The 22,729-nt window shown below is 46.5% G+C and overlaps 1 protein-coding gene across 2 annotated transcripts; it reads right to left on the reverse strand.

Annotated features, from left to right (window-relative positions):
* Window positions 1-1,722: 1,722 nt before the first annotated feature.
* Window positions 1,723-21,785, reverse strand: UBE2G2 (ubiquitin conjugating enzyme E2 G2). Of its 2 annotated transcripts, none has more exons than XM_053951897.1 (6): window positions 21,690-21,785; window positions 16,138-16,173; window positions 16,006-16,051; window positions 10,632-10,750; window positions 6,910-7,050; window positions 1,723-5,089 (listed from the first exon to the last, which is right to left on the reverse strand). In XM_053951897.1, exons 1-6 carry the CDS (start codon window positions 21,730-21,732, stop codon window positions 4,977-4,979), a joined length of 498 nt encoding a protein of 165 aa, XP_053807872.1. In that variant the 5' UTR covers window positions 21,733-21,785; the 3' UTR covers window positions 1,723-4,976. The 2 variants fall into 2 exon arrangements, with proteins under 2 accessions (XP_053807872.1, XP_053807873.1); XM_053951898.1 differs by lacking the exon at window positions 21,690-21,785 and adding an exon at window positions 21,230-21,353.
* Window positions 21,786-22,729: the final 944 nt, after the last annotated feature.

Consider the following 22,729-nt stretch of genomic DNA (forward strand, 5'->3'; position numbering starts at 1 on the left):
GGCAAGGGGAAGCAAGGCATCCCTGGGGATGAGCTGTGCTGTTCATTTTCAGCTTGGAGACCTGGCCATGTCTCTAACACACTTGTCTCACAGAGGGAGATCCCCCAGCACCTGACCTGCTGACCAGGCTTGGAGGGATCTGACTGGGATTGAATCCGATCAGATCTCTGAAGGGTCTTCCTCTGACTGGCAGAAGAAGACAGGGATCCTGGTGAAGCACCATACCAGGAGAGGAGTCTGTGTGAGCCCATCCCAGGCAGACTTAGCAAAGAAACCCCAATTCACTCAACCATGCCAGCCCAATTAGGTTCAATCTGCCAAATTATTTTGGCATGGGGGAAACTGTTTTGGGCCCAAACTTCCATCCCAGCTGTGGGTGGAGAGCCTCCCCATGCTGGGCCCTGCACCCAAGCGCGTGGGTGCCCCCCACCCCCTGCGTGTTGCATCCTGCATTTCTGCTGCTTTGAACCCACCTCCCGTGTCACCCCGCACCCCTGGCTGCAGCAGGGGCATTGGCCTCCACTCCTCAGTGAGCTCTGGCCCAGGACAGCCCTTCCTGGCCAGCCCCTGCAGTCCCTCCAGCCAGGGACACCCAGCTCTGGTCAGAGCTGTCACAGAGCCACAGCCTCATCCCCCACTCAGGATGCCCCACGCACGGAGGAAGGGGACTCAGGCCAGGACTTGGCTCATCTCCCCCACACCCTTCAGCGACATGATCAGACAGACCCACTCCCAAATCCCTCAGAGAGCTCACAAACACACTGCTCACACCAGCAGCTCCCCTGTAATAACCCACGGGCTGTGGCACTGCCATTAATTATCTATTAATACCCCATCATCTTACCTACTGCCCAGTCCCCTCTCAGGGGGTGTGAGCCACCTTCAGAAGCCACCTGGCTGGTTCTCCCGGGGCTCTTACACCACCTGCCCAGGGAGAAGACCCATGGGAGCAGGCTGAGATAGGCAGGAAGATCACCTGGACTGGAAGGCACAGAACTCCCAGCCATCCCACGCTCCTGTGGGGACATGAGAGCACCAAGCAGGACCAGCAAATGTTAGATGGCTTGAACAATTCCCTCCTCAGTGATGGGTTTCACCCCTGCAGCACCAGGGAGCCTGGCACAGCACTTTTGGTGCCCAAGACATCAGGTGGCACCTGGCAGCAGGAGAGGGGACATCAGGAGCCCTTGAAATCCCACATCCAAGACAATCCCATTATCAGCAGCACGGCTGGCACTGGGAAGGGACATTTCATATCTATGCTGCTTCTCCATTCTCACAGTGGTAAAACACACCGAGCATCCTCACCAAGTCACAACTTCAGGAAGACATCAAGGCACAGAGCTTCCCTGCTGCATCCATCCCAATGCAGAACACCACCTTCCATCCAAGGTATCACCCCAGAAAGGCAAAAAAAAAAAAGCTGGCAGGGAGCCCAGGGCTGGCTCTGCCCCCGAGCTGCAGCCGTTTCATGTGGCTCCAACGCCTCTCACACTTTCAAAAGCACACCAACCCAGTTAATGGATGTCTCACAGCCCACTGTGTGTGTTCTGACACAGCCCCTCTGCCAAGGAAAAACAACAGTGAGTGTGTGTGGATGTGTGTATATACAAAGGCTTTACAGAGGATGTTGCTTGCATTTTTACAGCTTTGTTGAAGGGTTTGGTTGGGGTTCTTTTTTTAATATAAAAGCCTAAAGCAAATACAATCCAGAGAAAAGGGTTTTTAAAAAAATCTTTAATACTTTACCTACATGCATAACACCTGTAGAGCTCTGACACTCCCCAAGGAACATGTTTTATAGTAAGTGTTTCAGGCTGAAAAAAGACAACTGCTCAGAAAAACATTGCTACTGGCCAGTACTGCACATCCTGCCAACATGAGTGTTCATTCAGGGACACAATTAAAGTCTTTCAGGGAAGTCTATCCCAGGAGCTACACACCAGCTTTACAAGCTTTAACTTTCAGGTGTTCCCCACCTGCAGTAAGGTGTATGTGCCATGAGACCCTCTCAGCTGGTCACAGCAGGAGCCCACACACCTCCACTGTGTGAGCTGAACCCACCTGCTTTATGCAAGGTTGCAGTTTGCAGAATAATGAAGTTTTAGTTCTTTTCGGCAACTAGAAACTGGGAATCTAACATGCCAACCACACTGCCATCTTTAAACCTTCCATAGAGTCACAGAATGGTGTGGGTTGGAAGGGACTTAAAGCTCATCCCATTTCATCCCCTGCCATGGGCAGGGACACCTTCCACTAGCCCAGGTTGCTCCAAGCCCCGGCCTTGGACATTCCCAGGGATGGGGCAGCCACAGCTCCTTTGGGCAGCCTGTGCCAGGCCTAACCACCCTCACAGGGAAAAATTCCTTCCTAAATGAACATAATGAACAATGAATTTCTTTTGACAAACACAGATGCTCACCCACTGGCTTCAGCTCAGTAAACAGCCACCAGCTAGAACACTTCTCACCTCGACACCAAGTTTCAGTCCTCTGAGGTGAATTTCTGCCTACATTTTGTCACCTTTAAGACTGAGAGGTAGATATGGTCACTGGGTGGCTTCAAATGCCCATCCAGCAAGACCACTGCATGTCAGTCACTTTAAAAGGAAGGTTTTTTACTTTTGAACAGAGATTTGAGGTCTGTGGGAACTCTGAGTAGGAACTGGGCATCCAGGAAACCTGCCTGAATGGAAGTTGTCCCTGTCCATGGCAGGGGGTTGGAACTAGATGGACTTTAAGATCTGTTTCCAAACAAACCATTCAGTGATTCTATGATCTACGTGTCCTCCTCAAATCCAAGTGCTGATACCAGCACATTCTGAATGAACTCACCTGTTGCATGTTCACAAGAACTTCCTAGGCCAGACACATGGAGATAATGACATTTGTAAGGAGCAAACTACACCACATCTGCCCACCATCAGATTTTTACAGCTTTTTTTTAATTACCCAGCCACTGCCAGCATTAGAGACAAGACACTTGCCTGGAAAGTACATGCAATCATGTCAGCTCTTTCACTCCTAGAGTATGGCATGTTTTAACTGGGTTAGAATGAACCCTTCCACTCCTTTGGAGCAAGTCTCTTGGCTGTGTGGTTACTCATATACAACACCCACTGCTATACATTTGTGTACAACTATAAAAGGAGAAAATATAAGCACTTTATTTTCAGTATACAGACTAAATCCCACCATAAAATCAAGATAATGAGCAAGCACACATGAATAAAACACTCAGCACTTTAGCAAACCCCACTTTTGCCATGTCTGTGTTTCTGCAGTGGCTCCTGCAGCTCTCCAGCGTTGCTCCTGAAGGTGGCTGCAGTACTCCCAGGAGAAATCCTCCCTCTACTCCAAAAAACACTCCCAGTTTGCATAAAGTGCTACATTTTCCTGTATGCCTTGAAATACTAGTTAGGTACAACACTATTTCATCATCTCTGCTCCCAAGCTATGTCCAGTCCCACTTCCACCCTGACATCAAAGCCACAATTACTTCTACAAGGAGGTAAAATCAGCAGGTTGTAGCAATACAATTCTTCAGAGGTGCACAACGATGGCAAAGTGTGATCTGCAGCACAGACAGCAAGACAGAAATGCTGAACAGTTGTACCACACACATGCACACGATCACCTCTGTAAAGCTTTCTTCGTGGTGTGACTCCTTCCACATCACACTTTTTCACATTAAAAAAAAAAACAAAAAAAAAAAAACAAAACAGCCCTTGTCAAATTTAGCCCATTTAAAGCTGCCAACAAAATTGGATCTCATGTGCTATCAATGGGCATGTTATTGCTTGTAGTAAATTGGAGAAATTTGGACCTACGCATGAGATTGGCTTGCAAAGCAGAACGGTTAGCAGAGGCCCCTCAGCAGTTTTAGGAGCTGACCAGCTGGTATCTCCTGCACCCTTTCACACTGGCTACAACACTGCAAATGTCCAAAGCACATGTCGTACCATCCTGGAGCAAACAGCCCATCTTCTCTGGCTCCTATTTAATAGGACACTCAGTGTAGAGTGTCACAGGTTATTTTTGTAAGTCCATCATGCTCACCTTGGCTCGTTCACCTGAAAATGGGTGATGGGGCTGCAATGGCAAAGCAGTGCAAATCCTCCCAACACTCATGTGCCACCAGAGCAAGCCAATATTCTTGCAGAGCTATGAAGATGCCCAGCAGAGCAAACACATCCTCACTGGATTTTCCAACTGTCAATGACCTATCTCACCCAGGTGAACTTGCACAATCCAGCCTTTACACCTTGTGCCTCTGAGTGTGAAGTTTACAACTGAGTGTCTTCAAGGACTAATGAAGCAGCTCTTGGAATTTCTGCCAAGCCAACACTGACTGAAAGGCTCAGTATAAACTCACAGTGGTACATGGGAACACCAGGCTTTTCCAGACCACCAGCCAGTTCTCACAGCTCACTCCCTAAAGTTCCTTTCTTTGCTAACACACCTTGACTATAGCCCTGCTTTACAGCCTCTCCTGCTAACTATACTCTTCAAATCAGACCTGACTGCTACTGCTGCCCTTAACCTAACAAGTACAGAATGGATAGAGTAATTCCTGTCTACTGCTGCTCCAGATGCAATGCTACCTATAGAAACACAACTAATTCTGCCAGCAGACCATCCAAACCGACACTGCTCTCCAACAGCAGATGGGTGAGGGAGGGCTGCAGATTGCCAGGTGTCCAGGCTTTCCACACCACAAAGTAAGGTAGCAACAAGCAGCCTTTGAAAGAGCATTGTCTCTGTATTTTTCTCTACCATTAAATCCCTTTTCCACACAATTTAGTGAGTGAACTAGAGGCTTCTCTGGAGCAGTGGAAAAAAAGAGATGGTAAATAAATAACGAATTATAAGAACTAGGCCAAGAGTTTTACAAAGTTTTCCTTTTTGGTACCAGCACTGAGCACTGCTCGTTTCCAGGTGGAGAGAAATACAAAACACTTCAGTCTCTCTGTGAGCTTAAAGTCCAAGTGACTTCTGCACAATCTGCTTGGCAATTTTGTTAAATTGTTCTCTGTCTTCCCGCCACATCTTGGAGGCGTCTACATTGGCTCCACTTTCATCATTTGGCTCTGAAACAAGAAAGACAAAGGTAGGTGGGCAATGGAGCTTCTTGCTTCTTCACGAATGCCACTTTCCCAGGGCTTTGAAACACTTCTCCTCTTTAGACTGCAGAAACACCACTACAGCAAATCCAATGACAGCTCCTGGATTCCCAAAAGGCCTGATTTAACTGACCACAAGAGAAAGGATATCACAACAAATTCGAGTTTAGGCAAGAAACAAGTGGCACAGGAGCAGGACTTTCTTTTGTTTGTGCTTTCAGCAGTGGAGCCCCACCATGCACATGGCCACCCCCTGTACTGTCAAGGGCTTTTAAAACCGTGTGTTTCTCCCTGCAGAACATCTTTTTTTCTTGTTCTCCAGCTTCCCAGACATAAAGCCCCCTCCAAGCAGGCTACCCAAACAAGCTGTCACTTTTTGGGATGGTTTGTTCTATTAAAAACCAACAAAACAATCCAAGGAAACCCATGGAATATGCTTTCACTTCTGCAACATCTTTCATCGGGTGATTTCAGAATGCTTTACGAAGCACATGGAGTGCTGAAGTCCCAGGGGCTCCTGTTTTTTATGGAGGTAAGCTGAAACCCAGGATTTACAAGGTCTGTGGGCAGCATACAGCAGGAAACTGTCCTGGGGTTCCAGAAGGCACTAACATACTCTGCTCACTTCCTTGACACACCAGTCCACACCCACCCCAGCCCAGTTCATGCCAGTATCTCGGGCTCCCAACCTTCTCCACGTGGTCCTGATGGTCCACCTTGAACACCAGCAGGTGTGCAGGTCACCCAGTCTTCTAAACTTGGGCTTGCATTACCTGCAGGGCTGAAAGCTTTCCAGTACCCTGACAGAAGCTGACCACTGGTGTTTTAGCCTAATTTCTCCAAAAGCTATGGGGAAATAGGAAGCACAGGCAGAGAAGGAGACCCAGTCCAGGTGACTCCCACACTTCCCAGTCCAGGTGAGGCTGCACCACAAACCAAGCTCTTGGAAGCCATGGGGATCCCACAGGTACTATTTGGCTGCACAGCTTCCCAACTGCAGGTTACTATTCCAAAGCTTAAACAGTCTCATGCAGGAATCTGTTGCTTGCTCTTTGGTCAACTTTGCAGCTTTTAAACCTTCAAAACCAGTTCTAAGGGACATGGCTCTGCCCTCTTCAGGCAGTTCAGTGGCTCTGTCCACTGTGTGGGAAATGATCCATCTTTGAGAGAGCTGTACAGGACAGAGCTGATTCACAGCCCTTGTTATATTTATGAAAAACCATTTGAAAGGCTCCACAAAGAGTTTTTCACCCCAGGTCTCTTCTCAAGAAGCCTTCCTCTGAACCAGAGATGGCAGAGTGGGGCACATTTCCACGCTAGGAATAACAAAGAGAAACAGAGTGTGCTGGCTTCTGCACCAGAGGCCATGGACTCCAGCTTACTGTACTGGTCAGGTCTCATAACCCTTCAGCTGCCAAAGCCAAATCCAACACAGGCTGTAATCCACAGCTTTAAAACATTAAGAACAACATAGCAAATACAGAGAAGGTTTTGTCCAGCTGAGCTTCTGGGACCACCTGACCCATCACTACTGTCTCAGGTGCTACCAGCCTGCAAGGAAAGTCTTGCAGTAACCCCCAAACAGGAACACCTGCTACTAATTCAGTTGCATTTTTTCCAACCCTTCTCAGAGCACTGGTTCACTAATAAATAAATAAATCCCAGGGCTTTAAGACCTGTGGTTGCTGCTGAGCAGCTTTCCACGTGCCTTTGCTCAGTGAACAAAGCAAAAAGCAAGAGGCAGCTCCAGCTCCCCCAGGAAGGGCTGACAGGACAGCAGTGCTCACCTGCCAGCATGCTAACGACTGACAAGAGGATCTTCTCCACGCTCTGCACGGGACTCCACCGCTCCGCGCTGCTCTCGTACCCCATGGGATCATCCCCAGGAGCATGAAGGATAGAGATGCAGACTCTCCCATCTGGGTAAACTGCACAAAAAGTACACAGGATTGGTTGTTACTCAATGGAAATGCTCAGCATCTCCACTGAGATGCTCTCTATCTCTTGAGCATAGATCAGCCTTGAGACTTAGCTATGATTAAAACTAAATCCATGTTTAAATTTCCTCTTTAGGCAAGAGGATACAAAATATGAAAGACAAAAACCTAGGACAAATCTTCTTTAAGCAAATCTAACAAACTCCTTCCCCCACAGGAACCTGCTGGGAGCACTTGTGTCATTTAATAATCAGTGATGGGCTCCAGGGAAAAAATGAATGATGCAGCCTGGTGGAATAAGGCAAGAATTTATGCACAGACACAGCTCCAAGCAGGTAACCAGCCCCACTTAAATGGATATTAATGCACTGAATGCACACTGGAGTCCTCCACTGGACTGTGACCATGAAAAGGATTACACAAAGGAGGGAAAAGTGTTATGTTATATATATTATAAACATGAGGAAAAAATAAAGTATTATGATAAATACATTATGAACATTAGAATTGATCTTTTTTTTTGAATATTAATCAGGTGCAATCAGAAGAATTCCCACGACTTTAGGTTTTGGGGTTTTTTTGTTTGGTTTTTTTTTTGTTTGGTTTTTTTTTTTTTTTTTTGCTTAAAGCTCAGCTGCATTACAGCACCTGGAAACAAGGAAACCTATGAATTAAGGACCCAGGTGCTTCCCCTCCCACCTTTAGCATAAACAACATGTCTGCAACAGTACAAGTTGGATTCACAGAGACTGGACTCCACTAACTTGGTAATGAAACCAAACAAAGGTTGAAGAGGCACCTCAAAAGAAAACACTGCTCATCCAGGATGAGGAATGACAACTTTAGCACAGTAATTTCAGGGCTTCCATTCCTCAGGTGACCAAGCTGGTGCCATTGCCAGGAAAGCAAGACAAAACAAAGCAGGAATGACTGCTGGAAGCAGCTGTGCTCACTTCCAGCTCCTTCCATTCACCCAGCTATGTCTGCCCAAGCACATAAGCACTGTGGAGGACTTTTATTTACAGTCCTTCCTGCAGCCCCAGGCTGGGAACTGGAGCTGGTCTAACCGTAGCTGGAAGAGGTGAAAACAGCAGGTGCTGAATCAGCACTTCTTGCAAGTCAGGAACCCACTGGTAGAAGGGATTTCACTGCTGAGGATGTCTCCTGTTCCTGTGCAGTGCCTCATTTAAAACAGCTGGAACACAGCAGCACAGTCAGGACATCAAAGGCTGATTGCAGGAAGATGTATGGATCTTCTCTCCCTCTGTTCAGGTGAGACCTACCCCTGTCCAGCTGTGGGGCCCCCAATCTAAGGACGTGGAGCTGTTGGAACGAGTCCAAAGGAGGCCACAGAGAGATGCTCTGGAAACAGGCTGGGAGCACTCAGCCCAGAGAAGAGAAAGCTCCAGGGAGACTTCAGAGGCCCTTCCAGTGCCCAAAGAGGCTCCAAGAGAGCTGGAGAGGGACTTGGGACAAGGGGCAATGGCTGCACACCGTCAGAGGGCTGGGGTGGATGGGATATTGGCAAGGAATTGTTTCCTGAGAGGGTGGTGGGAAACTGGCACAGGTTGCCCAGAGAAGCTGTGGCTGTCCCTGGATCCCTGGAAGTGTCCAAGGCCAGGTTGGACAAGGCTTGGAGCAACCTGGGATAGTGGAAGGTGTCCCTGCCCATGGCAGGGGGTGGGACAGGATGAGCTTTAAGGTTCCTTCCAACAATCCTTCCCAAATCACCTATGATCCTGTGATCTCCCCACACTGATGCTCAGTGCCAATGCAAGCAATGCCATTGATCACTACTTAGTTACTTTTGCCAGAGTATCCAAGGTCATTGTAATGTAAGAGAAGACAGTTCTGCACTATCTCAATTCCCCCTTCGCATAAGATAAACTGCAAAGATGAGGGGACACACCAGACTTTCTAAACATTTTCCTTGCAATTTCTCACAGGGGGGGAAATAAACAGAAAAAGCACAGCCCAGCCACCCCTTGCTGCAGCCTTTCCGGGTAGAAGCAGCCCACCATAACCCCAGCTGAGAAGAAAGATTCAAGTGTCTACTTCAGCTGATCTCAGCTTCAGATTAAGAAGACTCCGAGACACAGGGCTTTAAAGAGCTGAGCTGACCATCCATCGTGTTCCAATTATGCCATGGAAGAAACACCCATGTGCAAAGCCACTCTTTAACACAGGAGTCAGGCAATTTGTGCTTCTCCACACCCCACTCCTCCTGGCAGTGCTGCACACAACACAGCTGCGAGCACTGAACCTCAAGCCAAGGCCACAGCTGGAGCTGCAGGGACAAGGATTTGCTCAGGGAGACCAGTCCTGGCAAGAAGTTTGGGCAAATTAGTCCAGCTGGAGCAAGGTGCTGACATGGCTACACTGCTTCCAAGTGCCAAAGTGCCCTGTTGTGGGCATCAGAGCTCCAGAGGTAATACCACACTGCCTTGGGCATGTCCACACAGTTCTATGCTGTGACATGCAGGTGTGTCCTCCACAGGAGAGTAAAGATGTGCATTAAATGGGCAAGAACTTGCCCCAGTGGTGCTTCCAGAAGGGAATAACAGAAAACTTCAAGAAATTGCAAAATGCCTTGTATATAAGGTGAAATAAATTGATTCACAGCTGAGATTATGACCTGTGTTTTCCAAGTGCAAGAGTGCCAGCTGAAGAGGAAGCACTAGGCAGGAGCACAGCATTTGCCTTTTCCTTAAATCCTTCCTTAAACTTAGATTTCCTTAAATTTAAAGGAATCTTAAGGTTTTTTAAAAAAAAACTTAAGTTTTTTTTCATGTCCAGGGCTCAAACTTGTTAGCAGTACTTCTTGTCACTGCAATTACTCTCACTGAAGAGTCTTCAGATAATATTGTCACTATCACACATTCACTAAGGTTGGAAAAGATCTCTAACTCAATCAATATCACAGAGCAAAGACCAGCAAAGTCTTAATATTAAATACCTGTAAATCTGTTTTCTGCTTGGACGGAGCACTCTGTATTTCAGAGAGATCCCCTCATAAATGTTAAACCTGTGATTTTTTGGGGTAAAAACCACGCTGACTAATAAAGCTGCACCCATGGACAACTTTTCAGTCATTAAAACAACACCAAAATACCTAAATAGAAGCCATAGAGCAAGACTGAGTTCATGGTGTGTTGGGACAATGCTCTCAGGCACATGGTGGGATTCTTGGGGTGTCCTGCACAGGGCCAGGGGTTGAACACCATGATCCTGATGGGTCCCTCCAAACTCAGCATATTCTATGTTTCTATGTCTGGAAAGAGCCTGCATTAATTCACTAAGTCTCACATCCTGTATAGAAGATTTAAAGGCATGGAATTTGCTGTAATCCTTGTTGGATGAGCAAAAGTTTTATGAGGAACAATGGGATAAAGATAAAAGGACCCTAAGATGGAGCAAAACTGCTGGGCAGCTGAATGCTCGTGCTGCCTGCTCAAGGTTGGAAAGGGAGAGAACCACCCTTGGGAAGGATGCCAGATCTCCTGCTGCAAAAGTTTCTTTTTAAGTTGCACAAGCACCCCACCCCCCTGTGCATCCTGCTGCATCAGACTCACTGTTGGGATGGAACATCTCACACGTGAACCTCATCTTCGGAGGACTCAGCGGGTAATCGAGTGGGAAACTCAGGATAGCAGGGAAAACCCCATACTCAAAACAGGTGTCTTCAGGACCCCTAGAAACAGATAAAATGTTATCCACCAACGTTTTAAACAGCTCTTTCACCCAAATTCTTGTCTAATGAGACGTTTGAGGCATGGGTTACATCTTCTTCTCCAGGAAACAAAGAGTTAAGGTGCTCTTACCCCACACCTCATAAACTTAAATCCAAATATGAGGCTTGGGAGGCAAGGGGGAAATCAAAGCTTGCACGCTAAATTACTAGGAAGGTCACAACACTGTTTAATTAGCAGGGTGTGTCTGGATATAATTGGAGTATCTGGCTCCAAGGCATGTTCCAGGATTTGAGTGTCTGCACGTCAAGCGAAAGCAGAGGCAGGTGTGGGACTTCTGTGCCTTTGAAGATACTGTTATGCTCTGCAAGAGAGAGATGTCAAATGCTGGAGCTCAAAATTAATTTATAAACGCCACAGAGATCCCAACTGCCAGTATCTAGCACAACCACACAGACACTTATCACTGTCTGATGCAGAAATCACAGCAAAGTTTGTAAAAATAAAAACACAGCTCAGAGACCATAATTGTCAGAAGAGATGCAGGACAACAATGTGTCTTTGCAGACTTCAGCTATTGAGTTTGCCCTCCCTCGAGTGCAGGTGGAGAACAAATGGCTTCATCAGGGTTCTTGTAGAAACATTTCCTTATTGTGTTCAGAATCTAGTTCAAAGTGCAATCGAGTTGAGAACATAAAGACAACTATTTTACCCTGCCTACATAAAACACTTGTGGAAAGTGAGCAAAAACCAAGTTATTGGTGAGCAAAAACAAGTAATAAATCATTAGCCATGATTTATTCAAACTTGATGAACCATCTGGAAGTTGTAACACAAACATGATTTCCCTTGATTGGAAAGATGATGGAAAAAGCTTCAGCACCAAAAATCGTTGCCAAGGAAACCTCGTGTATTTAGCAAAAAGCCGTTCAAACAAAGGTTCCACTGTCTGGGAACTAAGGGTTAGGAATATATTCATGCCTCCTCCTCCCAGTCCACATTCTCCATGCCAGAAAGAACATTAAAGTTGGAGAGCAGCAAATCCTAAAGCACTAGAAGACTTACTGTCTCAAACTTGGGGATTCAAAAGATTTGGCTGGTAGATAAACACAAGAACTATGTGATTTAAACATGCATATTGACACTGGCAGGTAAGCTAAGAGAAATGCACCAACATTCTGCAAGAATGAAAGCTAAACTGTCTCAACCACTTTGTTCCCTTTCTGGCCTTTTCCCTAAATTTAGTCAGGATTCAATTCACATCTGAGAGTAAACTGAATACATTTTTTCCTGACCATTTTAATTCCAGCTGCATTTTAAAGGCTTATTGTTGAACTTCTGAGAGTATGTACATACAGGCATTGAAAAGCTGGGGGGTGTCTATGTTCTGTTTTGAGAGCAAACCCACAGCCTTAAGGGCTCTTCTGTCAAATACACTCAACCCAACATACTCCATTTTAGGTCCTGTATTATGTGAGCAAAATGCTTTTGTTTTAGCCACTCAGCGCTGCCAGGATCAACTTCAAAGAAATTATTAAAGTTAATCCAAGACAGCATTTGCAACTACAAAACACTCAGCATTTGAACTTGACAGCATCACTTTTAGCTCACAAAGGACATTGGCAGGGCCAGGGAGGTAAGAGCATGGCAGCTGCTGCTATCATCCCACTGCTCTGCAGTGATTCCAAAGCTGACAAGATGACAAAGCATGAAAATGAGAAGCTCTGACCTCCAGGAGCTGGCTGTTATCCATGCAAGGGGCAGAGAAGAGTGGTGGGTATCTTCCAAATAGGAGAGAGAAGTACCTTGAGGAGGACAGCTAATGAGAGTTGTTTAGTTTGGAGAAAAGGCTCCTCAGGGGGGACCTTCTCCTACAACTCCCTGACAGGAGGGTGCAGCCAGGTGGGGGTCGGGCTCTGCTCCCACAGAACAAGAGACAGGTCAAGAGGAAACAGCCTCAAGTTGCAACCAGGGAGGTTTAGGTTGGGTATTAGGAAAAATTTCTTCTCTGAAAGGGTTGTTCAGCCTTGGCACAGGCTGCCCAGGGCAGTGGTGGAGTCACCATCCCTGAAAGCATTCAAAAAACACATGAACGTGGCACTTGGGGGACATGGTTTAGTGGTGGACTTGTCAGTGCCTGGGGAATGGTTGGATCCTATGGTCTTAATGATTCTGTGATTCTAATTCTATAATCACAGCTTCACATACATTTGCAAATGGCTTATTTGTAAAAAGATGCTGGAAAAACACCAAACCCCACAATCATCAGATGCCCAAAAGGGGAATGGAAACAAAAGTCATAAGCCTAATTATAGATCTAATTACCTTTCTAAACAGCTTTGTGATAAGTTGACTTCAATTTATCCTGTTTAGTTTTCAAGCAATCTTTAGGGTTATAAAGTTCTTAAGCATTGCAGGCTTTTGTGTCTTTTGAGGATAAACTTTAATAGCAACACACACTTTTACATGCCAACCAAAGAGGGCAAAACTTGGCCTTGAAATGTTAAATCCATGAACACAACACAGCCTGAAGGACCTCACGCAGCGCTAGGGAATTGAGCAACATAAGGCAAACTCTCCTGAAATGATGTTGCAAAGATCTGGCTTTCAACAATGCTCCCCACCTCTGGTCTTCAGAAAGGTTTTCACATGGGTATTTTCAGTTCTGTGCCCATCACACTCATTTTAGAAGTGTAAGATTTGTCCTCTCCTTTATTTTATTATGGTCTTAACATTTATGCGTTTCCCATTCCTCCAGCATTGCTGCTGCAGACAAGAACACTGGAGATACAAATAATTATTATTTCCATTATTTGAAAATGCATTATTTTATCTCCAAGTCAAGCTCTTACATCAATCTATGTAACATTACCCAGCCTACCTTTGAACTGATAAATGAGAGATGTCTTTTCTCTCTTAGGTCTCTTTTTTAAAAGTTATGTGCCATTCTATGTGCTCTAGCTTTATATAAATTGGGTGAAGGAAAGAAAGTATTCTGTTATTTTCACAATTATGTTTCTTACCATTTGCACTTCATCTGTCTAAAAATTTGAAGGCAGCTTTACTCCCATTTTCTCATCTGCACACCTCATTCCCTGAATCTCACACAGCACATTTGAGATTACAAAACACTGGAGGAGACCACCACAGACAAATACAAACAAGTCATGTAACTTACTTTCCAAAAGCATTGCAAACACTGCTACTAACAAGGTTTGTAAAGAGATGAAAGTAACCAAATGTGTTTGGGGTAAACATGCTTCTATTGTATCACACCTTCGAAATTGAGCAGATCTTAAAATATAACTTTATTATGACACACACACAATACAGAAACCAAAATTAAAGCAACTCCGCCTCTCATTTTACGCTGACAAAGACCTGAAGCTCAACACTCAGCACTTTAAAGGGCTTTCAAGTCTGCAAAGCAGCTCCTCTGCTCTTTAAGGTTGTGACAGGAAACATCAGAAAATGTATTTTCTAGGCAATTCAGAAGTACTTCTGAGTGTCCCTCAGGAAACCTCTACTCAGCCTCTGCTAGGAGGAAGTACCAATAAGCAGGAATTTCCTTCCATGTTCCAAGAAGTGCATTAAACCCTCTGGGATTTCCACACTCCCAGCTGCCTGACCTGAAATCTGGCCCATTACGAAGCAGATGTGCTGACTACGCCTCTCACAGAAAGCCTAAGACCCTGCAGCCAAAATCTCTCATGTCAGGCAACAGAACAATCTATTTCCATGCTAAGTGTTTATTTTCAGGGGACTGAGCTACCAGGAAGCACAACCTGTTATCCCAGGAGAAATCACTGCACATAAGCAGAGGCATTTGCCAACTCTTGCCATCAATGAGCAAATAAGCAGTGGTAATTCAAACCTCTGCTCACCAAGGTCTAAAATAACTCAGAGGCTCTGGCTTGCCATGCAGCAGGATCACCCACACAGCCACTTTGTGTGGAATAGGGAATTTGCTACAGCTTTTGTATTGGTTGCACGCCTGAGCCCAAGAGACAGAAATCTTGTTTTTCATCCCTAGACAACACATTCCAAGCAAACCCAGCTAGGAAAACTCTGCCACCCACGCCAGCTGAGAATCTCACCAGTCAGCACTGGTGGTTGCAGGGAAAACCTGCCCAGATCACAGCGGGCATGGAGAGATCATGCCCAGATCACAGCCACTGCCTGCTGCCCCCAGAGTCCTCTGGGACAACCCAGCCCTGGCTGAAGGGAAAGAAATCACCAATTCTTACCAAAGGAATCCTGAAATACAGAGCCAGGATCTACCCTAACAACAGACCACCACCTTCAAGATGGACTCAGTGGTCTGGAGCTTCTTCATCTTTTAATTGTGCAGTATTTGCATAAATTGTCAGATGTGAGTGATGAATGTCTTTTTGCCTCTCCTCTGGCATTTTAGAACTTTATTTTGTAAAAATCACCAGTTATTCCATGTATTCAAAATTCCCAAAGAAGGTACAGCATGAGTAGGAGTACAAGAAAGAGAGAAGACAACCTGTAAGATGTTGGGCAAAAAGATTTTGTCTTTTCATGGCAAATTTTGCTACCAACAACTACACCCATCAGCTGGGGAGTGGAAGAGAGAGAACACAGCCTTGTAAAGGAGTTTTCATTACCCTCAAAACACAGCAGGTCAGGATCAGAGCTATTCACCAAGAGAAGCGTGAATCTCCTTCTACATAAAACCACTGCACAACTCTTGACAACACCATGAGATGAATGAAGCATAAAGAACTTCAAAAGAATTTTTACTTAAATTTCAATACTTTTTCTGATCAGAACCTTTCAATATTTCAAGAAAAAAACTGAATAGTAAGTGAATTCATTTTCCTGTCACTTATAACCTGTGTATTTTGCTCCACTCAAAACTTGTCCTGCATTTGCAGTTAGGCAATGTTCCAACAGGTGTGTGTGATCCACAAGCACCTGTTTGTTTCCTACAGTGTTTGTAAATGTAACATATATCCAAGGGAGCCAAAATGAGGATTCCTGACAAATTTGTAAGCATATTATTATGAGACTTGTACAAGAAGTCATCATAAGAAGTTGTACACATCACCAATGCTGCCTCTGTCACTCTGTTTAAAGTCCAAATTTGGACTCCCTGTTTGGATCAGAGGAGTTTCCAGCCCAATGCTGATGTCATACAGAACTGACAGTACTTTTTTTGAGTACATTCTTGCTCTCCTAGAAGCTCATCACAGCAACTGCTGATTTCAGACACCAAGCAGTATTAACTCACATGATCAGGGCTTCCCATTCAAAGAAGTTCTCTTCATTCATGGGACCTGTGAAACAGAACAGAACAATGCTCAGTGCTACCTGAACACAAGGTCACAGCTCCAGAGTGCACAAACCCTGCTTGGTTCCTCACCTGCTACAATCCCTTCTGGTGGGTTCAGGGTCAGCTCTGCAAAAACAGAAACACAAGGAAGATTGAGGTGACTTGTGAGCCCAAGCATTTCAGGGGGTGTTTGAGTGGCCAAGGCTTAGCCACAGGGGCCCCACCACCATTGCTTAATGCAGGACAGTGTTCTAGACAAAGTTATTTGGCACTTTGGGGTTTTTCAGGCTCCTAGAACTAGCCTTGGAATCAAAGAATGGTTTAGGTTGGAAAAGACCTCTAGGATCAGAGTCCCCTGTCTTCACAGAGGCAATATTTTAAACTTGAGAAGGAAGACAAAAACTTTTCACAAATCCTGGGAAACACTCTTCTCTTGCACCTCTGTGGATCTGCTGCATACCGTGAGAACCTGAAGTTTGTATTCCTGTAAGCTCTCTGCACCATTCAGGTTTGATGCACCCCAGTGCAAAACCCAAAACAACACAAAAACAGGAGAAGCAAACACATGAGAATTCAATCCAACCTCCTGCATGGCCTGAAAAATGTGAGTTTAAAAAAAAGAAGCATCAAAAAAACAGCCATGGCTGCACAGGCAAGTTTGGATCCGTCAGTCCTCACATTCCCTAGGAAACTGATACAATTCCAAATTCATGAAACAATCTTCAGCATCAGCCCCTTAGTTGAAGCTGGGGAAGGCCAGTACACCACGTACTGATAAAATAACAACCAGATTTTCTCCTATCTAGTGGACTGACCAGCAGTTTCTAGTTTCTGATGTTGTGCAGGGAGGCAGCAGCAGCTGAGGCACAGCTCAGCCACAAACAGGCAACCAATGTGCCAGCAGTCCCGGGGGCTCAACACCAACCCCAAGGCTCTGAGTGAGCCATGGGGCAGCTGCTGGAGCTGGTGGCAGGAGGTGACACTCCCAGCTGCTTATCCAGCACTGTGTTTCCTATCAATGGCCTCTGGAACACCAGTGGCCAGGAACACACAGAATACAGCCAGAGACACTTGACCTAATTTCTGTTCAGGCTGTAGGTGAAAGCTGTAAGTGCTGCACAGAACAGATTTGTGTCTTAGAACAGCGCCTTCAGTGCAGGATCCGAAGAAGATGCTGAGATGCATTGCCAGGAGAGATCTTCAGTTTGCTCAGAGTGCCCTTAACTTTGGCACAGCCCACTCTGAAGTTCCATAGCCCAGCAGCAGATTGAAACTCAGCTTTGCTGTTTTCCACACGGCCTGGCATTCCATGGCAGGCTTTTCCAGCTTCACAGTGGGTCTCCAATAGCTTTTCTTGTTGACGTTTTTAGACAGAAAGAGGGAGATGTCAAACGCAGGAGCTCCTGGAATCATTTTGCTCCATCTTGTGGTTCTCTCTAAGAAGAAAATCCCTCTGATGTTTCCCTGGAAAAGCTGGCAGCAGTCCCTGTGGTGGGCAGCCACGTGGAATTGTGTCATACAGCACTCCACTCGGAGGAGAACAGGGGCAATGGGAATAAACAGCCAAAGCCCACAGAGCAAAGGGTCTTCATGAGGACAGAGGTTCAATTCTCCACTTCCTTCCTCAGCTCCCCCACTCAGAGAAAGGTTCCCATCCTTAAGGATCAGGTAAAGTAGAAACTGGGCGTTAAGGGGCTCAGGAGCTTTGATTTTGAGTGGCTGCACCTGGTAATTGAGAAAGGTCTCCAGGGGGATGGTGACATCCTACCCTGTGACTTCTCCAGAGCTGTTCAAAAGGAAACTGAGAGCCCAGTTGAACATGAACCACTAGGAGCTGACACAGCTCACCAGAGCCTCCAAACCAGGGTCACTTCCACGGAATGTCAGGGGGGTGTCCAATCATTTTAAGTGAGCAGCAGACAGCAGTGAGAGGCTAAAACCAATGCCCTGATCACATGCAGAGCGACTCTGACAGACCAGCTAGGCCAAACAGTCCCACTCAGTGGAGAAATTTTCCATAATAGCCAATCTAAACCTCCTCAGGTGCAACTTTTTATTTGCACCCTGGGAGCAGAGCCAGAGCTCGTAAGCTTAAAACAGAGCTGACACCAGACAAGTGTGATGCTTCTATTAGGAATTCAGGGCAGATTTGCTGCACACACAATCAGTGTCTTCCTTTTCATTTCACTGCTCTTTGTGGAGTCATTATCAGCCAATTACACCTTGGAAATGGTTCTCAGGAGAACTGAAAACACATCTTGTTAAAGCACCAAAGAGACTGAGAAGATCATCCTTAAAAGAGAAGATCAACAGTATGTTTCCTAAAAACTGCAGCAAGCCTGCAAGGGGATTAAAAGCCCAGGACTCAGGAAATATTAAGGGCACAAAGTCACTGCAGTATCTGACAGCATCTGGACTGAGATGCTTGAAAAACAGCCAGTTTTCTTCTGACTCCACACAACCCTCCCCAGGCACTAAGGACAGGAGGTACTCACAGAAACCCTGCCAGGTTCAGAAGGTTTATTAATTCTGTGACTTACCAATCTCACAATTAACATAAATCTCTTCTTTTCAACCTGACAGCTTTTCCAAAGAAACCTGTTGGCATAATCCACTGCCCTGTTGCCTGTTTGTTCCAGGAAGGAAATCCAGTATATATAATCCGACACTACAGTTCTCGGGTCTCTAGTGATTTAATTCTTCCAGAGTGACCCATTTTACACTTGAAATTTCAGCCAGCATAAGACATCTTCAAGATCAGGCATCAAGAAACAGTAAACATAGAAAAATAAGGTTTCCATCTCTTATCTCTCACAAATATGAGATACTGAGAGACTTAGGTCAGGTTTTAATACTATTATGCATCTAGAATTAACAACAGGCACATGCTTTAATAAAAAGGATTAACTTTTTATTTAATCAGATTTTTATGTCTGATTTTTTTTTAAAGCTGTAGCCAAACTAGTTCTGGCAGAGTAAATAGTAAATCTGAGAAAGCAAAAAGCCAAACATGCAAAGATCTAAATGAGGACAAGAAACCCAATCTGTATCATCTGGATGCCCACAGCCACCTTCCCTTCCTTCTTCAAAAGGAAAGAAAACCAGTGCAATTTCACAGCCTCTCCCAAAATGCAGTAATATATCTGGACTCCAACAGGTAGAAACTCCTCACAATGTCATGAATTTTTCACAGAAGGGAACGATAAATCTTTAAATTAAGACTTAAACATTTGTGCACGCACGCACAGAAAAAGATGAAAGACAAAAACTGAAAAAGGAAAAAATGGAAAGAATTTTAAGTCTAGTAAGGAAAATACACCCACCAGCAAGGTACTGACTGCCAACACCACTGGCTCTACCAGAAGTAACTAAAAGGAAAAGGAAGAGGAGAAGAGGGAAAGGAAAGAAAAAAGATGTGTCCACAACTTTGTATGTAACATGTACAAGATTTCATCCAAGGTGGGCAGTCAGGAGAGGGTCACTGAAAACCATTCCCATGCCCACATTCACCCAGGGTCTCACAGCACCCATGTCCATCCCAGCAACACACATCATCAGGAGGGAAAAACTTCACACTGAGCTGAACCTCAGACTCCAGCCCTGTCCCAAGGTAAGACTTGCTCCTTCTCTGCAAAAAGAGGCAGCAGAACTACCTACAACCAGGAGCTATTTTTATTTTTCATCATAACTTTAGCTGAAATTCTCTAGAGGGCTAAGGGATTCTGCAGAGCTACAATTAACTGCCAGTCTTTAGAGAAACACTAGGGAAAGGCTTGATTCTGGGCTTTGTGCTAAAGGAAAATAACAAACATGCAGCAGAGGGGAAACCACACTCACTAAAACGTCTGTTTTACTGCACTGCTGCAGCTCAGGTTTCCAGAAAGCACTGTGCACTCAGCCACTGCCAGTTGCATTCATTTCTTACAACACTTTTATTGGGCATGGGAAAGTGCTTGTAAAGGCAGATCACAGACAAAACGCTATCTCTGTCCATGACTAGTGTCACCCTGGGAAACTAGGCAGAGAAGATTCACCTCATGTCTGCCTGTGGCATTAAGTCAAAATCTTTCTGAGGTCATTTAATATCATTTTGCCTAAAGATTTCGTTCATACAAGACACTCCAGTAAGATCTTTGTGCTCCTCAACAACACAGGATCATAAATGCTTTTTTGAGACTTAGGGGATTGATACAAGAGGACAGAAACAGTGCCAGGATTTTCTGTGGTTGTTTTTCAGGTCACTGCCTCTGGAGTACAATGGGAAAATGCAGATTTCTAGGACAGACGCTGTCAGCACAAACTTTATCCACTCACCACCCCCGGCTGCCCGTGGCAGCAGCCTGAGCTGGGTGGGGAGCACTGGCTGCCCAAACACCTGTGTGACAGTCCAGCTTAGAGACCTGTGCTCTGCAGAGCAGCCTGAGGACAGGCACAGTGCTGGCAGGAAATGTGTGACTATAAATACTCTCTTTCACACAGGCTGGACTATTCCACTGAACAATGACAGAAACAAGGAGCATTCCACTGAATGATGACAGAAACAACTCCCCTGGACAGCCTGGGGAGCACAGTAAGAGACCTTCCCTGTTCTTACAGCCCAGCTCCCTCCAGCCCCACCAAACATTTCTTTTCTCCATTCTACTTCCAAACCCCCAAGCATCAAAGCCTAAAAGCACCTAGCTACACAGACAAGTATTTCTTGCCAACAAAAGGCACCTTTGGACACATCTCAAACCCATCAGGGAGCAGATGAGCCATCTCAGAAGCTCTGGGATTCCCAGAGGGCCCCAGCCCACTGCAGCAGGTCTCTGGTCCCTGTGATGAGGATCACTGCTCGCCACCCCCTGCAGCCACATCCCACAGTGCTTTTTAAACAAACAAGTCTATGTTTTTCATTACTAAAATCGAATTTAAATCCTTTTACTAGCCATTCTGCTTCCATTGAGGACTTCACAGAATTACAGAATCGTTCGAGTTGGAAGGGACCTTAAAGTTCATCTCCTTTCACCCCTGCCGTGGGCAGGGACACCTTCCACCAGCCCAGCTTGCTCCAAGCCCTGTCCCACCTGGCCCTGGACACTTCCAAGGATGGGGCAGCCACAGCCAGAAAGCATCTGCCCTGACAAACACCTTTAATTACCTCTGATGTAATAACAGAGCTCTGCAACAGAAATCTCCATACCTGTATTCTGTTCCATCTGGAAAATTTAACAGGGAAAGACATCAAAGTAACTGGCCACTTGCCCAGGGTTCCCAGCCTCCCCCTGACTAAGGTCCTGGACTCACGGAATCCCAGAGGTGTCACCCGCAACCCGAGCTGTCCCCTCGGTGTCCCAGCGGGACAGAGGGCAGGACCCCCTTCCCACAGCCTCCTCAAAGCCGGCAGTGCCCCGTACCCGTCCCCCTCCCCGGGAGCTGTGTTCGGACGCAGAGAGGGCCCTGCAGCCGGCGAGGGCGGGGGTGAAACAGCGGCCGGCGGGGCACGGGGAGCTGCCCCGGGCGCCGAGAGCGAGGCCCGCGGCCTGGCCTGGCCTGGCCTGGCCGGCGGCCGTCACCGCCCCGCCGGGCTCGCGGGCCCTCCCCGGCTTTGGGAGCGATCCCGCCGGGAAGGCAGCGCGAGGGGCCCAGGGAGCGGCACTCACGCTTGTACTCGGCCATGAGCCGCTTCAGCGCCGTCCCCGCCATGGCGCGGCCCCGCCGCCGCTTCCGGGTGCGCGGCCAGAGCGGCCGCCGGCTGGGCGGGGCGGAGGGCGGCGCTCTATCCGCCGGCCTCTCCTCTATGGTGGCGCCCGCTCCTCCCGCCGGCACCCAGCGGGGCAGGAACGCCCCGGGAATTCCCGGTGGGAAACGACGCGCTGGGAGGACGCAGGAGAACACGCACAATGCCCCACGGAGCGGGGGCAGTGCGGCTTTGTAGCTGGGCACACCCTTCGGATTCCCTCCTGCCGGGATGGCCGCAGAGAGCGCAGGGCAGGGGCCCGAGTCCCGAAATGGATCCGCGGGATCTCCCAGCCCAGCTCACCACCACCGTGGAAAAGGGAATAGGGGCCTTCCCAGCGAGATTTCAGCAAGCAGGAGCATAGCTAACGTGAACAAATGGAAAGAGAAAAGGCTGGCTATGATTCCATGGAGCAGCAGGACAGCCCGAGTTAAAATTCCTCTGGATCAGGCTTCGTGGAGCCCAAACCACGGCACAAATAATTAAACCTCAGCAAGCTTGGAGGGGCAGGACAACCGTTTCATATTATTATTTTGAAGACTCCTAAATGTCTCTCCTCACTTACTAGCTCTTCTGCACAGTTTGGTGACATTAAAAGGCATTTCACTCCCTCCCCCCTGCCATTTACCAAGTGTATCTACCAAAAAGAAGTATTAAAAGGAAACCTGAGGCCGCAGACTTCCAGTGCCCACAGAGAAAAAGTCGAAGTTAAGGGAGCAGGGCAAAAGGACAGATGCTGCCCAGCCCTCAGCAAACAGCTGGAATTGCAGTGATGGGATTTTTATAAGCTTTCACAACAAAAACCACAGCTACTCTATAACAAGGATTAAGCTTTTGGACCAGCTGCCCTGCTACCTCCAGTTCTGCAAATGTACAGGACAAAAAAAAAATCCCATTTCTGCATTAAAAAAATATATTTTGGGCTACTTTATCTCAATATGAAAAAACACATGTAAACCTGAA

This window comes from Vidua chalybeata, chromosome 10 (assembly GCF_026979565.1).
Source record: "Vidua chalybeata isolate OUT-0048 chromosome 10, bVidCha1 merged haplotype, whole genome shotgun sequence".
NCBI classification, from domain to species: Eukaryota; Metazoa; Chordata; class Aves; order Passeriformes; family Viduidae; genus Vidua; species Vidua chalybeata.